This window comes from Alexandromys fortis, unplaced genomic scaffold (assembly GCF_014885135.2).
Source record: "Alexandromys fortis isolate MF-2015 unplaced genomic scaffold, M_Fortis_MF-2015_v1.1 scaffold_14, whole genome shotgun sequence".
NCBI classification, from domain to species: domain Eukaryota; kingdom Metazoa; phylum Chordata; class Mammalia; order Rodentia; family Cricetidae; genus Alexandromys; species Alexandromys fortis.
Genome location: NW_026067910.1, coordinates 17328926 through 17347348, shown reverse-complemented (window position 1 = coordinate 17347348; position 18423 = coordinate 17328926). Strand labels below are relative to the sequence as shown.

The 18423-nt window shown below is 42.7% G+C and overlaps 1 protein-coding gene across 13 annotated transcripts in view; it reads right to left on the bottom strand.

The window, feature by feature from the left end:
* The window catches only part of L3mbtl3 (L3MBTL histone methyl-lysine binding protein 3), a 108174-nt gene that overhangs the window by 65706 nt on the left and 24045 nt on the right, over positions 1 to 18423 (bottom strand). For 9 of the 13 annotated variants that reach the window (XM_050138071.1, XM_050138060.1, XM_050138069.1 and 6 more), the window contains 7 exons: positions 12656 to 12767; positions 12183 to 12257; positions 10502 to 10661; positions 9141 to 9276; positions 6952 to 7036; positions 5419 to 5510; positions 3568 to 3672 (listed from right to left, as the gene is read on the bottom strand). In XM_050138071.1, the coding sequence (XP_049994028.1) occupies positions 3568 to 3672; positions 5419 to 5510; positions 6952 to 7036; positions 9141 to 9276; positions 10502 to 10661; positions 12183 to 12257; positions 12656 to 12716 (714 nt within the window). In that variant the 5' untranslated portion in view covers positions 12717 to 12767. The remainder of the gene's footprint in view (positions 1 to 3567; positions 3673 to 5418; positions 5511 to 6951; positions 7037 to 9140; positions 9277 to 10501; positions 10662 to 12182; positions 12258 to 12655; positions 12768 to 18423) is intronic. The other 4 variants (XM_050138072.1, XM_050138065.1, XM_050138064.1 and 1 more) reach the window with 3 other exon arrangements.

Here is an 18423-nt window from a genome sequence, read left to right as displayed (position 1 = left end):
TCATCCTCAGTCCTATACTTCTATTCTGTTCCCTCTCATTAAGACCCTGAGCCCCAGCTGATTGACAGATACCTCTTCTCCATTCTGAGGACTTCCATATCCTTTCTTTCCTGTGTCAGACACATGCTTTTATGGAACTGCTTCCCACCAGGAACTGCCATGCCTTTCAACTCCTACATGAAAGGTCTAACCCTAGAAAGCCTCCATCTTTCCAATTCCTAGCCCACCTCTTCCCAAGATTCCCAGGGTGAATGTTTCTGGGAAGCAAAAAATAAGGCAATTTTCATTATTCATAACCTCTGTACCTATGAATTCTCTTGCTTGTTCAAACTTATCTCTAACTGAAAATAACATACTTCGTGCCAGTAGAGAGGTGAATACCGAATGGCAGCAATGTATGAATCACCCAAGATCCACGTTCCCAGCAGGGACTGACAGGGCCTTCTCCTAGGGACCTTCCTCTTATGAATAAGTACCCCACAGAGTGTCTGTTTTTCACATCCTCAGCCTTTCTGTTGGTGATTTCACTCATTAACCTCTGAGTGCCCAGAACCCTATGCCAACCTAACAGAGGAAAGGTGTGTTATGGGACCCTTATTCAAGCCTTGTGTGGTGTTTTGCTGATGAATGAGAGTTCAGTTTTAACAAAACAATAATATAGTAAACAAGGAATCATCAAACAAAAACAAGCATGTGTCCTGACCAAAATACTGACACTAGAGGATGTAGGAACCTAAGCCTACACTTCCTGTTTACATTTCCTGTAGCAGCAAAGGTTTCCCAGGACATAATGACCTTGAGTAAGAAGAATCCACTACCCGGTGGTAATCCCAACACTCAGGAAACTGAGGCAGGAGACCGACCGTGTGAGGCTAGATTCTGCACAGGAAGACTAATGACAAAAGAAATCAGCTCTGCAGGATTGCTGGGCTGTTTCCACTGAGGATTGTCGAGCTTCCTTCCTCATTATTCATGCAAATCTTTTCTACCTTTCCACCCCCTCCCCAGCAACACAGTTATCTCCATTCTCCATTTCTTTGACAATTCTTCAACACCTGTGTCAGAGAAATTAACCCACCGCCTTCTAACAGGCAGGCCGGCTGTGCCCAGGACCCCGCCCATCCTTTACTCCTTCTTCCTGAGCAAGTGCTGTTCCCAGAGTAAAGCCCCAAAGCCCTCAGGGAACAGGACTCCACCTGCTCTTTCGCCCTCTCAGGGCAGGGGGTAGATTAAAATAAAAACAAAAGCCTTATTCAGTCTTTGGTAAACAAAATCTCAACATTTTTGGGAAGATTTAAGAACTGATAAACTCTAGGAAAGCTAGTTAAACCTAAAATGACCTCAGTTCAGCAAAATTAAGGAATGGAGGAGACTCAATATTGCCTTGCCCTGTCACACACCCAGCAAAGAGCATCACAAACAGTGTATCCATAACTGTTCATTCAGGAGTTCCAGGGCTAATACGCAGAGATGATGGGAAGAATGACTGCTCACTCAAACATATACTTGGTGATGTTGGGGGATGGGGACAGGTTCCACTATGCAGTCTAACTTCAATTTCACCATGCCCATTAAACTGATATCAATATGCAAGCAGTTGAAATGAGCAAAAGCAATTCTGTGGAACAAGAGTTAGTCAACTAAGAACAACCCACCTTCCAGAACCAGGCTCCTCCTCACCTTCAACCAGCATCAACTCCCAGCAGTCATCACTAATGGCCAACCACCAGTATCCATCTTTGTATTGTCCCTATGTGCATGCTCTATNTCCCCCTCCCCCCCCCCCCCCCCCCCCCCCGCCAACACACACACTCTATAAAGCCCAGCATTAGAGCCTGGTTTGCCACTATCTGTTTTTCATCCCTATTCAGAGGTAGCCATTTGTATCCCCCCCCACCTCCCAATAAATCTCTTGCATGGCATGGTGTTATTTTTGTGGTATGCCTTGGCCCCAGTCATGAAGATACCCTTTCATTGCAATACCCTTTCAATAAGACCTGATGGTAAAAAGTAAATGTGTATATGTGTCACAGAAGCAAAAGGCCGAATATGATAATGTAACATTTACATGTAAAGGAGGAAAATTGATATATACAATCTGATGTACAGAGAAGGCATCTACCAGAAGTAAGTAGTAACTGGTTAGGGTGATGCTCTCTCTGCCATTTGGCAAGAGGCAGATGGGACAGAGATCAGTACTATTGTACTCTGAAGTTTTTACAAAGAGCAAACAGCTCTTATAATCAAAAAACCTACAGTAAGTAAAATAAACCTTCAAAAGACAAGAGTCAAGAGCTCAGCACATAGCTTGGTGATAGACTGGTTGCTTAGCAATGTGAACCTCTGGCTTCCATCTTCAATACCACAAAGAAGAAGCAAACACAGTAATTAAAATCCACCCCTACTCTCCCAAGGTCCTTTCTTTCACAGATATATTTAGATTGCTTTAATCTAGACTTCCTGAATCTTCAAACTCAATCCTGTCTTCAAATATTTCCCCTAAACACCCAGGTCCAGGACACCATGGCCTTATCTTCACCAACAGCACCTGGCATTGCTACTGCTCCCTCCCAAGACCCCATCTACAAGATAGTCAGCATAGGACACTCAGAGTGCTCTAGGCAACTATACTACTGTGAGCACCACATTGCACTCTCTGCTCTGCAGGAAGCAAGCTTCTTACAATCCAGTCACCGAAAGAGCTCTACAATAACCAAAACCAGTGCCTACACCTTACTCCTTTGGGGAGAAGGTTTTGAAAGACCCATAACCCTAGTTCAAAGGAAGAAGGAAGAAGGCTACCACAGGAGGAAAAACAAATTAAAAAGTATTCTCAGTGATATAATGGACATGTGTGCGCGCGCGGACATGTGTGCGCGCGCATGTGTGTATGTGTTGCTTGGGTTCTTTTCTCAAGAAACATACTGTTATTCTTAAAAAATGATCCCCGGGCGGGTTGGCGGAGCCCGCCATGAGAAAGCGGCTACCGGAGGGCACATGCCGCGCCCACGGTGGCGGCAGGTAACAGACACGTAAACACAGGAAATAGCCATAAGTATTTATTAAGGAAGAGGGAGAAAAAAGACAGAGAAAAGAGATAAAAGAAGAGAAAAGAGATAAAAGAAGAGAGAGACAGAGAAAACGCATGCGCACGCCAAGGAAGCAGAGAGGAAGGGTCCCAAGATGGCCACGGGCAGGTCAGAGGTTATGGGAGTGGGCGTGGCTAGGGCAGGGACCAAAAGAATAACACATACAGTATGGCAAAGTCTATGGAATCAGATGGACATTGTTTCAAATTCTAGATCTATCACCTTGAGACTGTGTGATTTCATATTGATTACTTGCCCTCTCTGGCCTCATGTCCCTCACCTATGAAACAGGGTGAAAAAAAATCATGAGTTTCAAAAGGCATTATTTCATGATGATCAGGAGAGGTAACATACATAAAAATCCACTAAATGTCCTGCCTCACATGAAGTAGACATTCAGGCATGGACATTTCTTCCTCATCATTATGGCCCTGCAGTTACCATTTTATTTTCCAAGCAAATGCAAAGCAAAGCTCACCTCAGCCACGGTGAGGACACAGTACACAGACTGATGCTCCGGGTCCACACCTTCTAGTTTCATTCCGACTTTGAAGCCATTTTTGTTATATGGAAAGGACTGGTGCTACAATACAAAAAGGCAACAGAATTACACAACCACTAAGGGTAAACAATTTGTCAAAATTTAAATAATTACTATTCTTAAAGAGTTCTTAGGGCTGCGGATATGACTGGGGGGGATCAGTGCTTCCCAAACATAAGTAGGGCCCTGGGTCCCATCCCAACCATCCCAAAGATGGCTCTTATCAAACATATAGATTCATTAAACAACTCCTTAAAAATCCCCAAAGCAAAGGACAGATGAAAGATGAAAAATTCACAAAGGCTATAATCAAGTCATAAAAACAATATCTAATGATTTATAGCTTGTGTCTTTTATAGGCTTAAAGAGACAGTCAACCTTGCCCACCAGAACCACTCGAGATACATTTCCCGTTAGACTGGTGAAGACCAAAGAGCTTTCTAGCTCTGTGCTGGAAGGCCCTACGAAGGCACACTAGGGCATGGACCACTGGGAATGAAAAGTCTGGACAATCAGAGGCAATTTCATGCTATCTACACAAAGTTGAGCCTTCTTGCAGCAATTCTGATTCTGAAAAGGTATTGACAGATATGCAGAATGTCATCATCCTCTCTAAAGTACATATATCGGCCTGGAAACCAAGAAAGCGACTTAAAGTTTTAAGGAATAAATATGTTTAAAATACTATGGTTTATCATAAAAAGAAAGATGGAGGGATTGATGACCTAAAATGAAATAATCTCCAAACTGTAAAATTAAAAAGCAAGTGTAACAAAGTATCGGCTAGCCATTGCTACAGGGCAGGGAGGTGCTTGTATGTGCTTATGACAGTCTAGGAAGGAAACATAAGAACTAGCCATACTGCCCCTTCAGCAAAGACAAATCTAGTGGTTAGGAAGACAGAACCCAGGGTCATACTTTTGTCTTTTAGTACTGACACTTTAAATCATATAACTGTGTGTGGGGATGGAGAAATAAAGCACCAAACTTATAGAAAACAATTATCCGGAACAAGTTGCAAGTTCTATTACATTTGCATTAAAATTCTCAGGGCCGATGTACTCAACGCTAATGTCCTTTGTTCATTCATAGACAGAAAGATACCCATGGAAGGTTTATAACACATTAAGTGATTTAAATGAAGGGTCAGCAAACCGCAGTCTGTGTGCCAAATCTTGTCCACCATGACTTTGTAAATAAGATTCTACTGGAACACAGCCATTCCTGCTAATTTACATGCTATCTATGGCCACCTTCATGCATCTTACGTAACAAGCTCTATTATGGCAACAGACTCCAGATGCCTTAAAAGCACATGATCCTTTCTAGAGAAACCTTGCCAAGTCCTGCCTGGGTCTAGAGGCAAGAGAACCTAGACAGAGCTGTATCTACCATTTACACTTTCAACTGACTTTAAATTACTTATGATGGAATATTCTTATCAGTAGTAAATCAGTAGTAAAGCCATTTTAAATGTTTCTTAACAGGATGTAAATCTCAGTAACTCACGTCCAGTCCCTCATAATTAGACACAAAATGGATCCACTAGTGATTCAGTATTAGTATTCCGATAGTGCAAAATGAACGAAAATGCTAAAATTGTAAGCATTTGTGAGTGTGTACGTGTTGTACTGCACGGTGTGCACACCCTAATAATCACTGCCTTTTGAGGGTTCGTCCATGTAACATTCTCCCTGAGAAATTATCCCCCGTCACACTTCCTAAGCAGACAATGGAAATGACAATGAGCCGTGCCTTCACCCACGGTGCTTCTAGAAGAACTCATACCTCTTTGAACAGCTTTGCGGGCACTGCCACAGCTTTCTCCTCCTCTAGGTAGGATGCCCAGCACCAAGTTTTCTTGCCTTTAGGAGGCAAACCTGAAAGACAGTAAACCAAAGGATGGACTTTCCGAAGCTAAGAAATCAATGAAAGGTTCCAGGACATCTCTTGCGCAAATACTATGCTTTCTGGCTGTTCTCGTTCCGTGGCTGGCACTTCTCTCTTTTTCTGGTTCCTCTTCCATAAAAACAAGAACTGAGAAGCGAACTGTGGTATAAATATCCATTTGATGAAGGCAGAAGAAAGTGAAAGAGCTCGGAATACATGAAAAGTCCAGCAGGAAGCCCAGAGAAGCTGCAGGAAGTAACATCTTCCAGGAGCAAGATGTGTAAATACGCTGTTTGTTTGTTCCCATGGCACCGAGAAGTTGAGGACCGAGAAAAGGCTAGTGCCCTGAGGGCTTAGGGAATATCTGCTATTCTCAAAAATGAAGAAAAACACTGATGTGGTGAATATCATATTTATCATATGTGTGTGATAAAATAAGATGGTTTGAGATTAAATGTGACAAAGTGCTGGACCAAGGGGAGGGATGAGACAGGTTGTCTAGGAACAACACTGGAAGCCCTTGTGGGTCCATAGGGATGTGCAAAGCATTGGGCAGCTCACAGAGGAAGGAAGTTGGAACAGTTAAGGGGAAAGAGTGATAGGAAGGACAAGATCTACAAGAGCCGAGGGTTTTGGAATTTCATCCAGAGAAGGCATTAGGAGGAAAGAAGAGAAAGACTTCAGAGCGAGGACATTTCATTTCATGCAGAGTAACGAAGGGATTTAATTTACTCCCCGTAATCACAGAAACAAACCACCTGAAAGAAACAGCCACCTGAAAGAATACGGCGGGTCTGCTGTGAGCTAAAGACAGGTGGAAGGAAACACTTCTAGTTCCTTCTGGGGATCAGTGGAAGAACCAACAGAATCACAGAACAGGAATGCTGGGCCTCAGGGAAGATTGCAAGCATGCAGGTTGGTAGCTGGGCTGTACAGGTCTCCATCAAAGGCCTGGCAGGGCATTTGCATTACGCTATGTGGAGTAAGGCTGAGAGAAGCTTATATAAAAACGACCAAAGAAGAAGAGTTTATCCAACTAAAGAGCAAAGAGAAAGGTCCGAGAACTAGATTTCCCAAGAGAGTAAGATGTGGCCTCAAGGAAAAGAAAAAAGGAGATCATATGACAATGCCATGTTTTGAGACCTAACTTCTTGGAAAATGAGCAAGAACAGATGTTTGGGCAAAGGGGTAGAAGCAGGAACTGCCATCTTGATGGATAAACCAGCAAATGAAAGAAGGTATTCCATACACACGCGCTAACAACCTGAAAACTAGCTGCCTTTCAAGGCTCAATGTTTATGGAGGAAACTTCATCAGAGAGACTCTTAAGAAGTACTCTATAGTGGTGTGGAGAACCAGAAAGGCCCACACTGCTTCTCTGAATTCCGTCTTGGGGCCACCAGGTTGGCAGTTTTTACGTCACCAGCTCACCCTGCTTTAAGACGGTTGAGTCCCCGCGTCTTTTCCTCCTGGCTCTTTGGGAACCCCTCAGGATCCTTCCATCTTGCTTGTTCTCCTACAGAAAGAAAGAAAAACTTTGGCTTTACAAGTTCATGAAATTGGTCTCAAGGAAAACTTAGAGGGCCGTCCGAAAGCTTTCTGCTGTTGACCTTTGCTTCCTGACTTTCAAAGCAGCAATATTGTCCACTTGAGACCATGGTGCTTTTGAACTGAACACTACCAGTTGCTGTCGGGAAGAGTTCAAGTTCTGCTCCCTTCTCCTTGGCGTCTTGTGGCCGCCTTCCTCAGACCTCACTGGTCCTTTTTGCAAGCTTTCTACTGACGTCTACAACCGTTCAACGCCAACACCTCTCCAACCACACCTCTCTAATCCAGGAGTTTCAAGGTCATTTCTTTGTGTGTGAGGAGGGTGGTGACTGAGGGGTCTTGAGATCAAGGGACAAGCCAGGTGACATTCTTTAAGCTCTTTCCACCTCCCCACCTTACAGGCTCTCCTAGTGACTGGAATGTCATCAGATAAGCTAGGCTTCAAGCCGTGAGCTCTAGGGATTCTCTCGTTTCCACAGCCTCAGCACTGGGATTAGAGGCAGGTGCTATGGCACCTAGCTTTTTCTACAATTCTGGAGATCCAAACTCGGGTCCTCATATTCACAGGGCAAGCACTTTACTGACAACCACCTCCCCATCCCTGAATGTCATTTGTACGCTAAGTATTTCACCCTCCATCTCTAACTTCCTTTCCAGGACTCTATGTGTCTGTGCTTGGCTACCTAACGACTTCGAGATGCGTAGGTAACAAGAAACTCTGCACACCCAAAGACCTGAGTCTTTACTCCACTCTTGCCTTCACGTTCCAGGCGTTTATCCAATCCAGGAATCTACGATTCATAGAATCCCGGACTCTTTCCGTTTCTTATATATCCTCACAACCCTAACGCTAACAAAAATCACTAACTTGTATCTTACATGGCCCTCTGATGTAGAATATCTAACTGGTTTCTCTGACTCTACTCCTGCTTACATAGGTCACAGAAAACTGGTCAAGCAAAGAACAAATCAAACCACAGCATCCCCTTGCCTCTAACTTCTCAGTGTCTTCCCCCTATACTTAGTAAGCCATCAATTTGACTTGGCCCAAGTCACACTACCCTCAGCTTCCTCACCCTGCTCTTCCCTAATCTTCCATGCACCTTAGGGACCTCTGTGGGTGCCCTCCAACAGAATGTGCTACAACGATGCTCGCTTCAGGTCTTCTCCCTCAGAAGTTGTATTATGTGAAGAGCTAAATGCACACAGCTGATTCCTCCTCACTGTGCACAATTGTGTCCCTGTCTTTTGAGGCACCCTCCCCACCAAAACCCAATTTTCACCAGTCAGCCAATTCTAATTGAATTTTCTACTTTAAATGCCAGCATAGTACTTGGGATAAACTGGTATCTCACTGGTTCTTTTTGCTTTATTATCATGCCTCCTTTCCCAGAACACAATGTCTTCATGAAAAAGGACCTTAGTCATACTACTTCTTACTCATTTCCATATTCCCAGTCCATTGAATAGTGTCTAATAGATCAACAACTGCTCATCAACTCATCTTGGATAAAATGTTTCAAGACCTCCAAGGTCTCTGTTCCTGTAAAACTACTAATACCCACTTTAGGGTGAAAGTAGTTACATTTCAATTAACATATTTTGAATGGTTTTCTCCCTTAGGCACACTTGATAGTTACATGTCATTCTCTATCCACTCACATAGCTTATAAGATCTATCCGCAATTTACCAAAGTTGTATTGGCATTTTGCTGGTAAGAGAATTTGAAATCCATCCACAAAACTTAAGGTTTGATTGTTGCCTCTCATCCCAGTAATAAATCCCAGAACATCCGACTTCTGAATATTGAAGGAGAGACACTGTTACTTATTATTCTCATTTTTAGATGATGACAGTGAGGCACGAAGTGGCAAGAAATCCCCTACATGAGTGGTCCCTGAAAGTAGCATTAAGTAACTCAAGCACGAAGTGGCAAGAAATCCCCTACATGAGTGGTCCCTGAAAGTAGCATTAAGTAACTCAAGCACTTGACTCCAGAACAGATCTGTTAACTAGACTCCCCCCAAGACGACTGCCCACATCTCTGAACGGGCACATACGGGCTACTGACCATTTCGTCATCTCTCTCTTCTCCATCCTCCTTGGAGTCAGCTTTCAGGGATAATTTTGGCTTTTTCTTCCGACTACACTTGGGATCCTCGTCCTCGTTGTCTTCACCTCCATCTCTTTCTTCCTTCTGATCTCTGCTGTGTTTATAAGCCCAAAACAGTGACAAGGAAACAATACCTATCAAATACCTACATATTGATTATTGATGCAGAATTATTTTTAAAAATTCCTCTTCAAAGGAAACATATAATTACTAAAAGAAATCCACGGGTATTAGCAAATAGTATGTTTAGGGAACATTTAAAATCATGTTTTATAGATCTTTCTGGGGTAAAAACCGGAAATTATTTTATATATTAACTTCAAAAGGGAAATATCAATGTACGTAAAATGGATTCTAATGGGCTTATAATTACTTGTCTCTCCTAATAATAAAATAATCAATTATGTTGAGATATATGTTTCCGAGGCAATTTGAGACAAAGGAAAGAGCAATTTTAAGATTGTCAAATCCAATAGAAAAGGCCAATTATAAATCTGCAAAGAATCACTTTGCCAATACAAAACAATCAGAAGTTTCTATATTAAATATGATATGAGGGAATCTCCACAGAAACACAAAAGTCAATGGAGACATGCTTCAGTGGCTAAGGGTACTGACTGCTCTTCATGGGGACCCAGGTTCAATTCCCAGCATCCACATGGTGGCTCACAACTGCCTGTAGGGGAAACTGCCTAGGGGAAACTGATGTCCTCTTTCGGCCTCTGAGGCACGCATATGGTGCATAGACATACATGTAGACAAAACACCCACATAAGAGATTTTTAAAGATTAAATTAAAAAATGTCATTAATTTTGTCCTATGTTATACTCAAGAAACACACCTTTTGCTCCTAAGCGGCAGTTTATTAGATAGTCCCCAGATGGGGAGGTTGTACGTCACTTACTGTATGTCCACTGAGGTCATCCTACAAGGGATTATTACATTATCTACTATGGACATTTCTATGGGGGACTTTGGTTTCCTATGTGGAAGTAAATAAGAGTGTTGCCATAAATATGAGTACCATCCAAATGTGCACCTAGGTCAGGAACACCTAAGCACTCTTCACTGGAAACAATCAAATTAGTGGTAACAGTGGTCGATTGCAGAGACAGATCAGCACTATTAGAATGGACATTCTAGAGAAGGCACTCAATCCAATGCAGGGGTCAAGGGTCCTCTGTTACCAGAGAGAAAGTCGAGCAAACAGGTCCAAGAGGGACACAGATGTCCTACAGCACATTTAACCCTCTTCTTCTCAGACACTACGCTCTGGAAGTCTCTGCCGATTTCATAGACGAAAGGGAAGGAAACCTACTTGTCTTTGACGTGCCGAGCACAGTTCTGGCTGCAATAGTTTCCTCCAGAAAGACACTCATCGCCACTGCCGTACTGACAACAGTTCTCACAATACTGAAGCCCATCTGCTTTTGATTGATCCTTCAACCTGAACGGTACCCCAGTCTTCTCTGAAAAGACTAGAAGATGAAAAAGGAGGAGAAATTAAAATCATGTCAGCAGGCACTTCGAAGTATGTGTAAACTTTCTCTTCTACTAATTTTGTTAGCGACACAATAAAGAAGGATGTTTGTTGAATGAGTCAGCTATTGAACTATAAAGTTGGGGATGGGGGCTACGTTTGGCAGAAAAATCAATCAAATCACTTCTGGTTATTTTGTTTTTTTTTTTAAAAAAAATCTAGACAGAGGGTCAGGTGTGGTGTCTTTAATCTTTAATCTCACCCTTTGAGAGGCAGAGGCAGTCTGATTTCTTTGAGTTCGAGACCTATCTCAACAACAAATATCCAAAAAAGGATAAACAAAAAAATTCACACAAGACCTCGGCTTTTCCTACAGAGTTCAAAATAGAAAGAAAAGAATTTCATTAGTTACTGAATTTCAAATAATATCATTGGTCTAAAAGCTCTAATCTATAGGTGAATCTTGGTACAGCTAAAAGGGTCATCTAAGTTACTTCATGTTTATAACATTTTGATGAGTGACTTTTTATTTCATTGATTAAATTAACACATGTAATTTTAATGTAACTGATCTCCTGGGTCATAATTATCCAAGTCATTTAGGAACTACCATTTCTTTCTGCCTGAGTCATTCAGCAAACATTTATTAGGCACCAATTTATGCTGGACACTGATTATGTCAGTACACTTGCCCAAGACAGCTCACAGTCTAGAAGAGAAGCCATACAAGAAGCCCAGGCCTTCTAATCAGGTGGGATGCATGCAGTCATAGAAGTTCATAGAAGCACAAGTTCTAGGGCAGCAGAGGAAGAAGCGATTTTTTTCAGCCAGGGGTAAGGTCAGGCAGGGGGGAGTTTCTGACACAGTACTTCAACAGGATTTTAAAGGCCAAAGCAAAACACAGAAAGAAACAGCATTTGAGCCAGAAAGAGACTAAAACAAAACAAAACCAGCATGAACAAAGGCAGGGAAGCAGAAATCACAGGACGATTTTGGACAATGACATGTAGGTCCGAGCTGCTCAAAGGGCTGGAGCACAACACACAGAGAAAGGAATAGAATGGGTAGACAGAGCAGTCAGGTGGATGCAGGCCACCAGATCCTTGAAGGCTTCGCTGGGGTGGCAGAGAGACATTAGCCAAGTAGCAGGTGAGCAGTCTACACAAGTTCCACTGACTTCAGAGTGCAGGATAAACTGGAAAGGCGTGAGTTAGAAGCGGTGATTATTTAGGAGACTTCTGCAATAGTTTCAGGGAGAGTTAGAGGCCTACATTAAGGCAGTGGCAGGGAAAATAGGAAAGGCCAGATCTGAGACTTATTTAGGGACTAAAAACCGAGAGCTTTAAGGAACAGGAAGTGGAGGAACAAAGGCAGGATGACTCCTAGACATCTTGATTATGCACCGGGTAGATGGCGCTACCGCCGGCTGACATGGGTTACGGAGGAAAGAGTAAGTTTAGGGGAAGGGAGAAAGAAAAAGAAAATGATTTGCGTTTCAGATATGTGGAGTTTGAGGTACCTGTGGGACATCCAGGTGGAGATGTCCAGTAGGCAGGTGGAAATACGGGCCTGGAACTCGGGGGAGAGGTCGGGGCTGGAGATATAGATTTTGGAGTCGTCAGCATATAGGTGTTAGTTACAACCATTGGAGTAGATGAGAAAAAAAAAAAACAAAAACAAAAACAAAAACCCAAAAGTGCCAGGCCTTTTGGCTAAATCACCTAGGTAGGCCATTAGCAACTTGGGTTTACTTGATCATTTACAACGAATCTCAGGGTATTTACAGATCTGGCGTTAGAAATAAGACAGCGTATAATTATTTTAAAATGTAGAAGTTGGTTCCTGTCTACTCCATTACAAAAATTTACGTAGGGACACAAGACACAAAAGTAATCTGGGGCTTTCAAAGTTTGGCCCTCTTCTACAAGCTTGGGCAGACTGATTTTAAATCCCTCAGCGAGAAGACATCAGCAGCGGGTGAGCCGGCCTTACCCTCTTGAGCAGTTGGGACCATCCAAGTGGTGGTGGCAGTTGCTTTCTTGACACTATCCATCTCACTTTCATCGGTGATAACCTCCAAAGCTCCGAATTCATTCACCCTAAACTGGCAATCAACATGGAAGAAAGGAGGCGACATTTACAAAATTCCCCGGGGCATGATTCAGTTCATGACTGACACACAGTCTTTAAGCAAATTAACCACACGTGCAGAGTTAAACAGTCTCTCTTGGGTAGGCTTTTCAGTACCAATAAGCCCTTCTGTTTTATGAATTTTGGACTGAGGAAGGCTAGTCCAAAGGAGTGGGTGTCACCATGGCTGTGCAGAAAGGAATGGGTGTCGCTACAGGGTGTCACTACAGCTGAGTGGGTGTCACTAGAGCTGTGCACTTCTATTTGTCCTCTCAGACACATTTTTACTACCATTTTTATTTATTTAATACTACTGTTTACTTAGCAAAGCCACTAAAGGAAAAGTCTCTTCCCCGCTCCCCCCCCCCTACCCCCAGAAATCGATTTGGCTCACTAAAGGTGACCTATTCAAAGAGGAGGCTATCATGGCCTGTCACCTTCCTCCTTCTGTGCCAAGATGAAAATGCACAAACCATGAGGTAGTCCCTCCCCAGCGCCACACTTCCCTCACCACCCTCAAAAAATTCTCCATGAAGTTCAGTCCCAAAGAAGTGGGAGACAGCAGAGAAAGAACTGCAAGAGCTGAACCAGCCTGTGACAGGGCATGGCATCACTGAGGAGGAAGGTCATGGAGCCTCTGCCCTAGTCCTTCCTCTGTCTCGCGGCAGCAGCTGATAAAGCGGTCTCTGCCTTAAGCCGCTTATGTTTAAGCAGAAGGCTTCATCGCTGCTACTATACCATGGCAGAGATCCTGCTCTTTCTCAGACTCCAGAACTCATGGACCTAAATGTTTCCCTCACCCCTGGTTTCCGTCGGACAGAATGACAGTCAGGACACGCAGGTGTTAGCAGGAGAAAGAAGAGTGGAAAGATCAGATTTGAAAGAACAATAAAATGTTTCGGATCTTTCCCTCTGCTATATGTTTTTCCCCACACTCACCACATAAAATTATTACATACTTTCTAGACTGAATGAACCGAAAAGGTCCAGGAATGTGACGTTTCTCCTATTATATATCCTGAGTACAAATTCACAAGCAATGAGTGTGGCATACCTAGTGTCCATGTCAGCTTAGAAAGGGGTAAAAGTTAATTTTATGGACAAGAACTAAAAGTAACAACGTAAAAAAAGAAAGAAAAAAAACCTTAAGCTTCAAAAAAAAAAAAAAAACTTAACTAGCAACTGTTCAAAATAAGGCTGACAGTACCATCTACTGGGCAAGAGCAGATAGAACATGTTACTGAGATCATTATTTAATGATATTAAAGAATGCCATACAAAAACCAATTCTGAGTTCCAATTTTTAATAGGCGCAAATGATGATTCACTTACGATGGGTAATTCTGCTCCCATGACTTGCTATCTAGGCTCATGTACGCTCACTGGACAAACGTGAGATGTGAGAAATAGCACCAGACATTTAGAGTACGCAGAAAGGATTGCAATGGCTGACACACTGGACACCACCCTGTATTATAATCGCCCGAGAAAGGACACCAGAACAGACCTCTGGGTGAGAAGTGCAGGCCGGATACTCGTAAGGGTCTGACTCAAATCCCTTTAAAGTTGAAAGGTCCGATCTCTACAAATGCAACATTTAATCTTCGCCATTTCTCCTTCGGCTAACATAAACTGCCATAAGCGATGTACATAACAAACAGACCTGCAGTGTCACCTGGTGACCCACAGACCGAGGGAGGACTGATGCACTACCCAGGTGTAAAACGAAGTTATGCGCACACGTGAGGAACCAGGACTACAGGAAAAAAGACAGAGGAGTTAAATGTCCCTGTGGCTTCTTCACTTGGATTGTGTGTCTTCCATGGCAAGACGAGTGAAGAGAAATGTTAGGAAGAATGAGTGTGCTGGTGGAACGGGACGTCCGAAGACAGGGTTCCAGAAAGATGGATGCATTGCCTTTTGTTTCCCCAGTTGAGCACCTGGGTCCTCAATGATTTTATGATTGACTCTGGCAGGACACAAAACTCCTCAAGTGTCCTATTCTCCAACTGAAAATATGAAATCATAAACTTTACAAAAGTAATTCATTAAGCATTAAGTAAGACAAATATACAGTTGGCACGGCAGCTTTTACTACATATGAATCTATCCAGGTGCTTCAGATTATCTGCAGGGTGGCAAGGTTTTGTTTATTTGGCTTAGCCTGAGCTACTTGAATTGTCTACTCTTTATTTTTCCTTCTAGGGTCAAAAGCCTTTTTTCTTCTTTTGGGGGTCTCTTTAATAACAGATCACTAAAAGACACTCTAGAGGTTATGATTTCCACTTTATTACTTTTGATGTTGAAACCTGAATCCCAGTTACCAATGGGCTTTAAGGGCACAGATCTTCTGTCACTAAACTATTTCAAACATTTAGCGAGACAAGGCGAAGCCATGCATTGCGAAGAAGGGCTGGATTTACAGCTGGCTTCTGCATTGCCGTAGCAGGTCTTGCTCTCTGATGAGGAGCAATTATTCTTGCCAGATAAGATGCTATCGCTCTCAGGGGAGCATCTGCGTTTTACTGAGGGACTCTGGGAGACTAACTCCTTCTGCCTCAGAGGACTAATTCTTTCTGAAGAAATGTTTAAGACGCCATTAGAAATTCAGGTAGAGAACCTCAGGTACTCGGGCTTGGGAAGCCCTGCCAGGTACCTTTCTACCGCCACTTAGTTGCCTTTCCACAGTCAACATGGGACGTCACTCTACTAAAAGTTTATTTGTATTTTCAAAGAACAAATTAGGTAACGGTAAAATTTCTGAAGCTTGTCTAGGCAGAAGCACTGTGACAATGACCACAACATTTTTGAGACTAGTGTCGTTTGAACACTTTGCCCAGAAGGGGCTCTGCCTCTGGAAAGCTTGCTCTGCTCTCTCTCTCTCTCTCTCTCTCTCTCTCTCTCTCTCTCTCTCTCTTCCCCTGAACCTTCCAAGAAGTCTTTACAAAGAGCACATTTTCAACTCAAAGAACATCTGATTTTCAAAGGGCTTCCTGGTCCCCGCCACTGAAGGAACCTTCTGTCTCTAACTGTGCACACTTCTCCTTGTGTCTGTTGATTCGAAGAACACTGTCTTTAGACAACGTTGTACTAGTGTTAAGAGAATCAGTTTCAATACCACCACTGCCTCCTCCGCCCCAGAGCTGCAATAACTGACTTGGGCAAAGGGGCCTCAGTTTCCCCATGTGTCAACTGGCAAGACAGACAGCAGGGGCTGTGAAAGGATGAAATACAGCGCAGGTAAGGTGCCCCCCTCAGGAAGTTAATTTCCTATTTCTCTCACTTCTACACCCAAAAAGATGTTTGTGCTTTATCTCAAATAATTACAGTTAATTGGCCCAGTGTGTGAGGGCTGAACATACCAGTGACAAGTCAGGAAAATGTGCCAAAGATGGGGGAGGGGGGCAAACAGGCACTGAGGTAGGAGGAGATGTGGGACCAGAGAAAAGTGGTGGCCAGAAATCCAAAAACCTTCAGGAGCTCAAACTCGGACAATGGCAGTTGCTTGAAAAGTTTAACCAGAAAAATGACAATGAAATTAGCCAGCAACCATGAGACTGTCCCAAAGGCAGTTCTTTCAGGATGGCAAAATCCACAGAACATAAAGCCTGTTCGCACAACAGGAAGTTGACCTCCGCCTATGAGGCCAGGCTGTACCAGCTGGACAAACTTCAGTTGGATGGCTTAGGTACCAACTGTTCGGAAATCCACACGCCCGTGAACACACAAACCATTTAAAAGCAGCAGCCTGGGTAAGGCGAAGTTCTCAGCATGACGTGAGGAAGCCAATTTTATGAATTATTCAAAGTGTTAACAAAATTATTTTCTCAAACCTCTTAAACAACTGAGATTGGGATGTAAGAAACACTACAAAATATAGTCAATGAGACGGTGTCGTATGACCAAACTTTTCCTAGGGAAATTACAACGCACACATCTACTCATCCCGGATAGGGAGCCCCCAACAAACCAAAGTACTGATACTATCAAAGTTCAACTTGGTGAACAAAAAAAAATTTTTTTTTTTTTAAATTGGGGTTACTTTCAGAAGCAAAGATGACTCAGACAGCTGTATCGCCAGAGCCTACCCCAGTATGGTTGGCAGCGCACAGAGCTAGGAACCTGGAGCACACTATCCAGCCTGCAGGCAACTCATCAGGATGGAAAGTGTCTTTCCAGGTGCCTTTGTTGAGCTAAACCTCTTCCAGGCACGTCTGCTAGTTTCTGATTCTTCCAGTCAGCTGTTTTGCTCCGATTCTTTGCAGCCTGACACTTCTCTCCGGAGAGAGACTCTCTTCTTTATTCTGTTGTTTTATTCTGGCAGGGAGAGGCCTAGTGAATCTGTTCAGTTTCAGGGACTTCCTGAAGCTATTAGAGTTGTTTAACTTCCTGCTTAAGGAATTTTTCTGTAGGATGACTAAATGTCTAAATCTCAGAGGAACCCGTTACCCAATAGATGGGCTGTGAATCTTCAATTAAAGGGGTTATAAATAAAACATTGTGTGTGGGATAAAGACACAGAGAGATAGAGAGAGGTGGAGGTGAGTGTTGTACGCACACACATTCTGGTGCACACACCATACATACAATACAGAGAGGCTAGGAGAACGTCTATGTCCTGCTTTGTCACCCCCCTCCCCCCAGAAAGGCCTTTCTCTAAACTCTGTGCTCTTCCACTAAGTCATCTCCCGAACTCTTCAAATTATTTGTGAAAATGAGGTATCAAACAGTCTACTGCTCATGAAGTAGATTGGACACATAGCAATTACCCCAGTAATTACATCAGTGTAAAAGTCATATCAAATAACCCTGATTATAATACCCTAATGACTTAATTACTTGATTATCTTAATAAAAATAATAGGTTAATTTCCAAAACCCATTGCTTAGAAAACTTTAAAGCAATCCAGATTTCTTAGGGATGGAAACTCTCCTTTATTACCAAAAGCTAACTAAAAGAAAGTTATAAATTTCACCATTATACAGCGAAAATGCACAAGAATAATATGCACATGAAATAACAGAAAAAGACAATTTTCATAATTTATTGCCAAGTCAGAAAATGCACACACTAAGTAATTATTTACATTCTTTCTCTATCCTTTCTAAAGTTTGGATCTTACGGGTCCTAACAACCCCCAATTTTTTTCCAGATAAAGCTAACAAAATGTAAAGATTTTAAGTAATCAGTCATAAGGCTTATTTTATTATTAATTTTGTGTATGTGGCTGGAATCAGGAGGCTGCGAGTGCAAGTATCCTTGGAACCCAGAAGACTGTTGGATCCCCTGGAACTGGCCTTACAGGCCTTGTGAGGCCTAACCAAACAAGAGTACCTTACAAAAGTAGTACATGCTCTTAGGTGTTGAAATACCTCTCTACTCTCTGATTTTAAATAATCTGGCAAAGTTCACATGGCTGATATATGATTCACATTATCAGAGCTTGAGGAATAGTATTTTTTCAGCCTTCTATATCCATCACTTCTCATACAGTTAGACTCTTGAAGAATGTCAGAGCCGTTCAATTCCTATTTGCTCTTGCATTTATTTATTTTACTGCAGAGCAATTTTGACCCAGAACTAACTTATTCCATGACTCATCATCACATAAAACTAAAACTGAAAAATT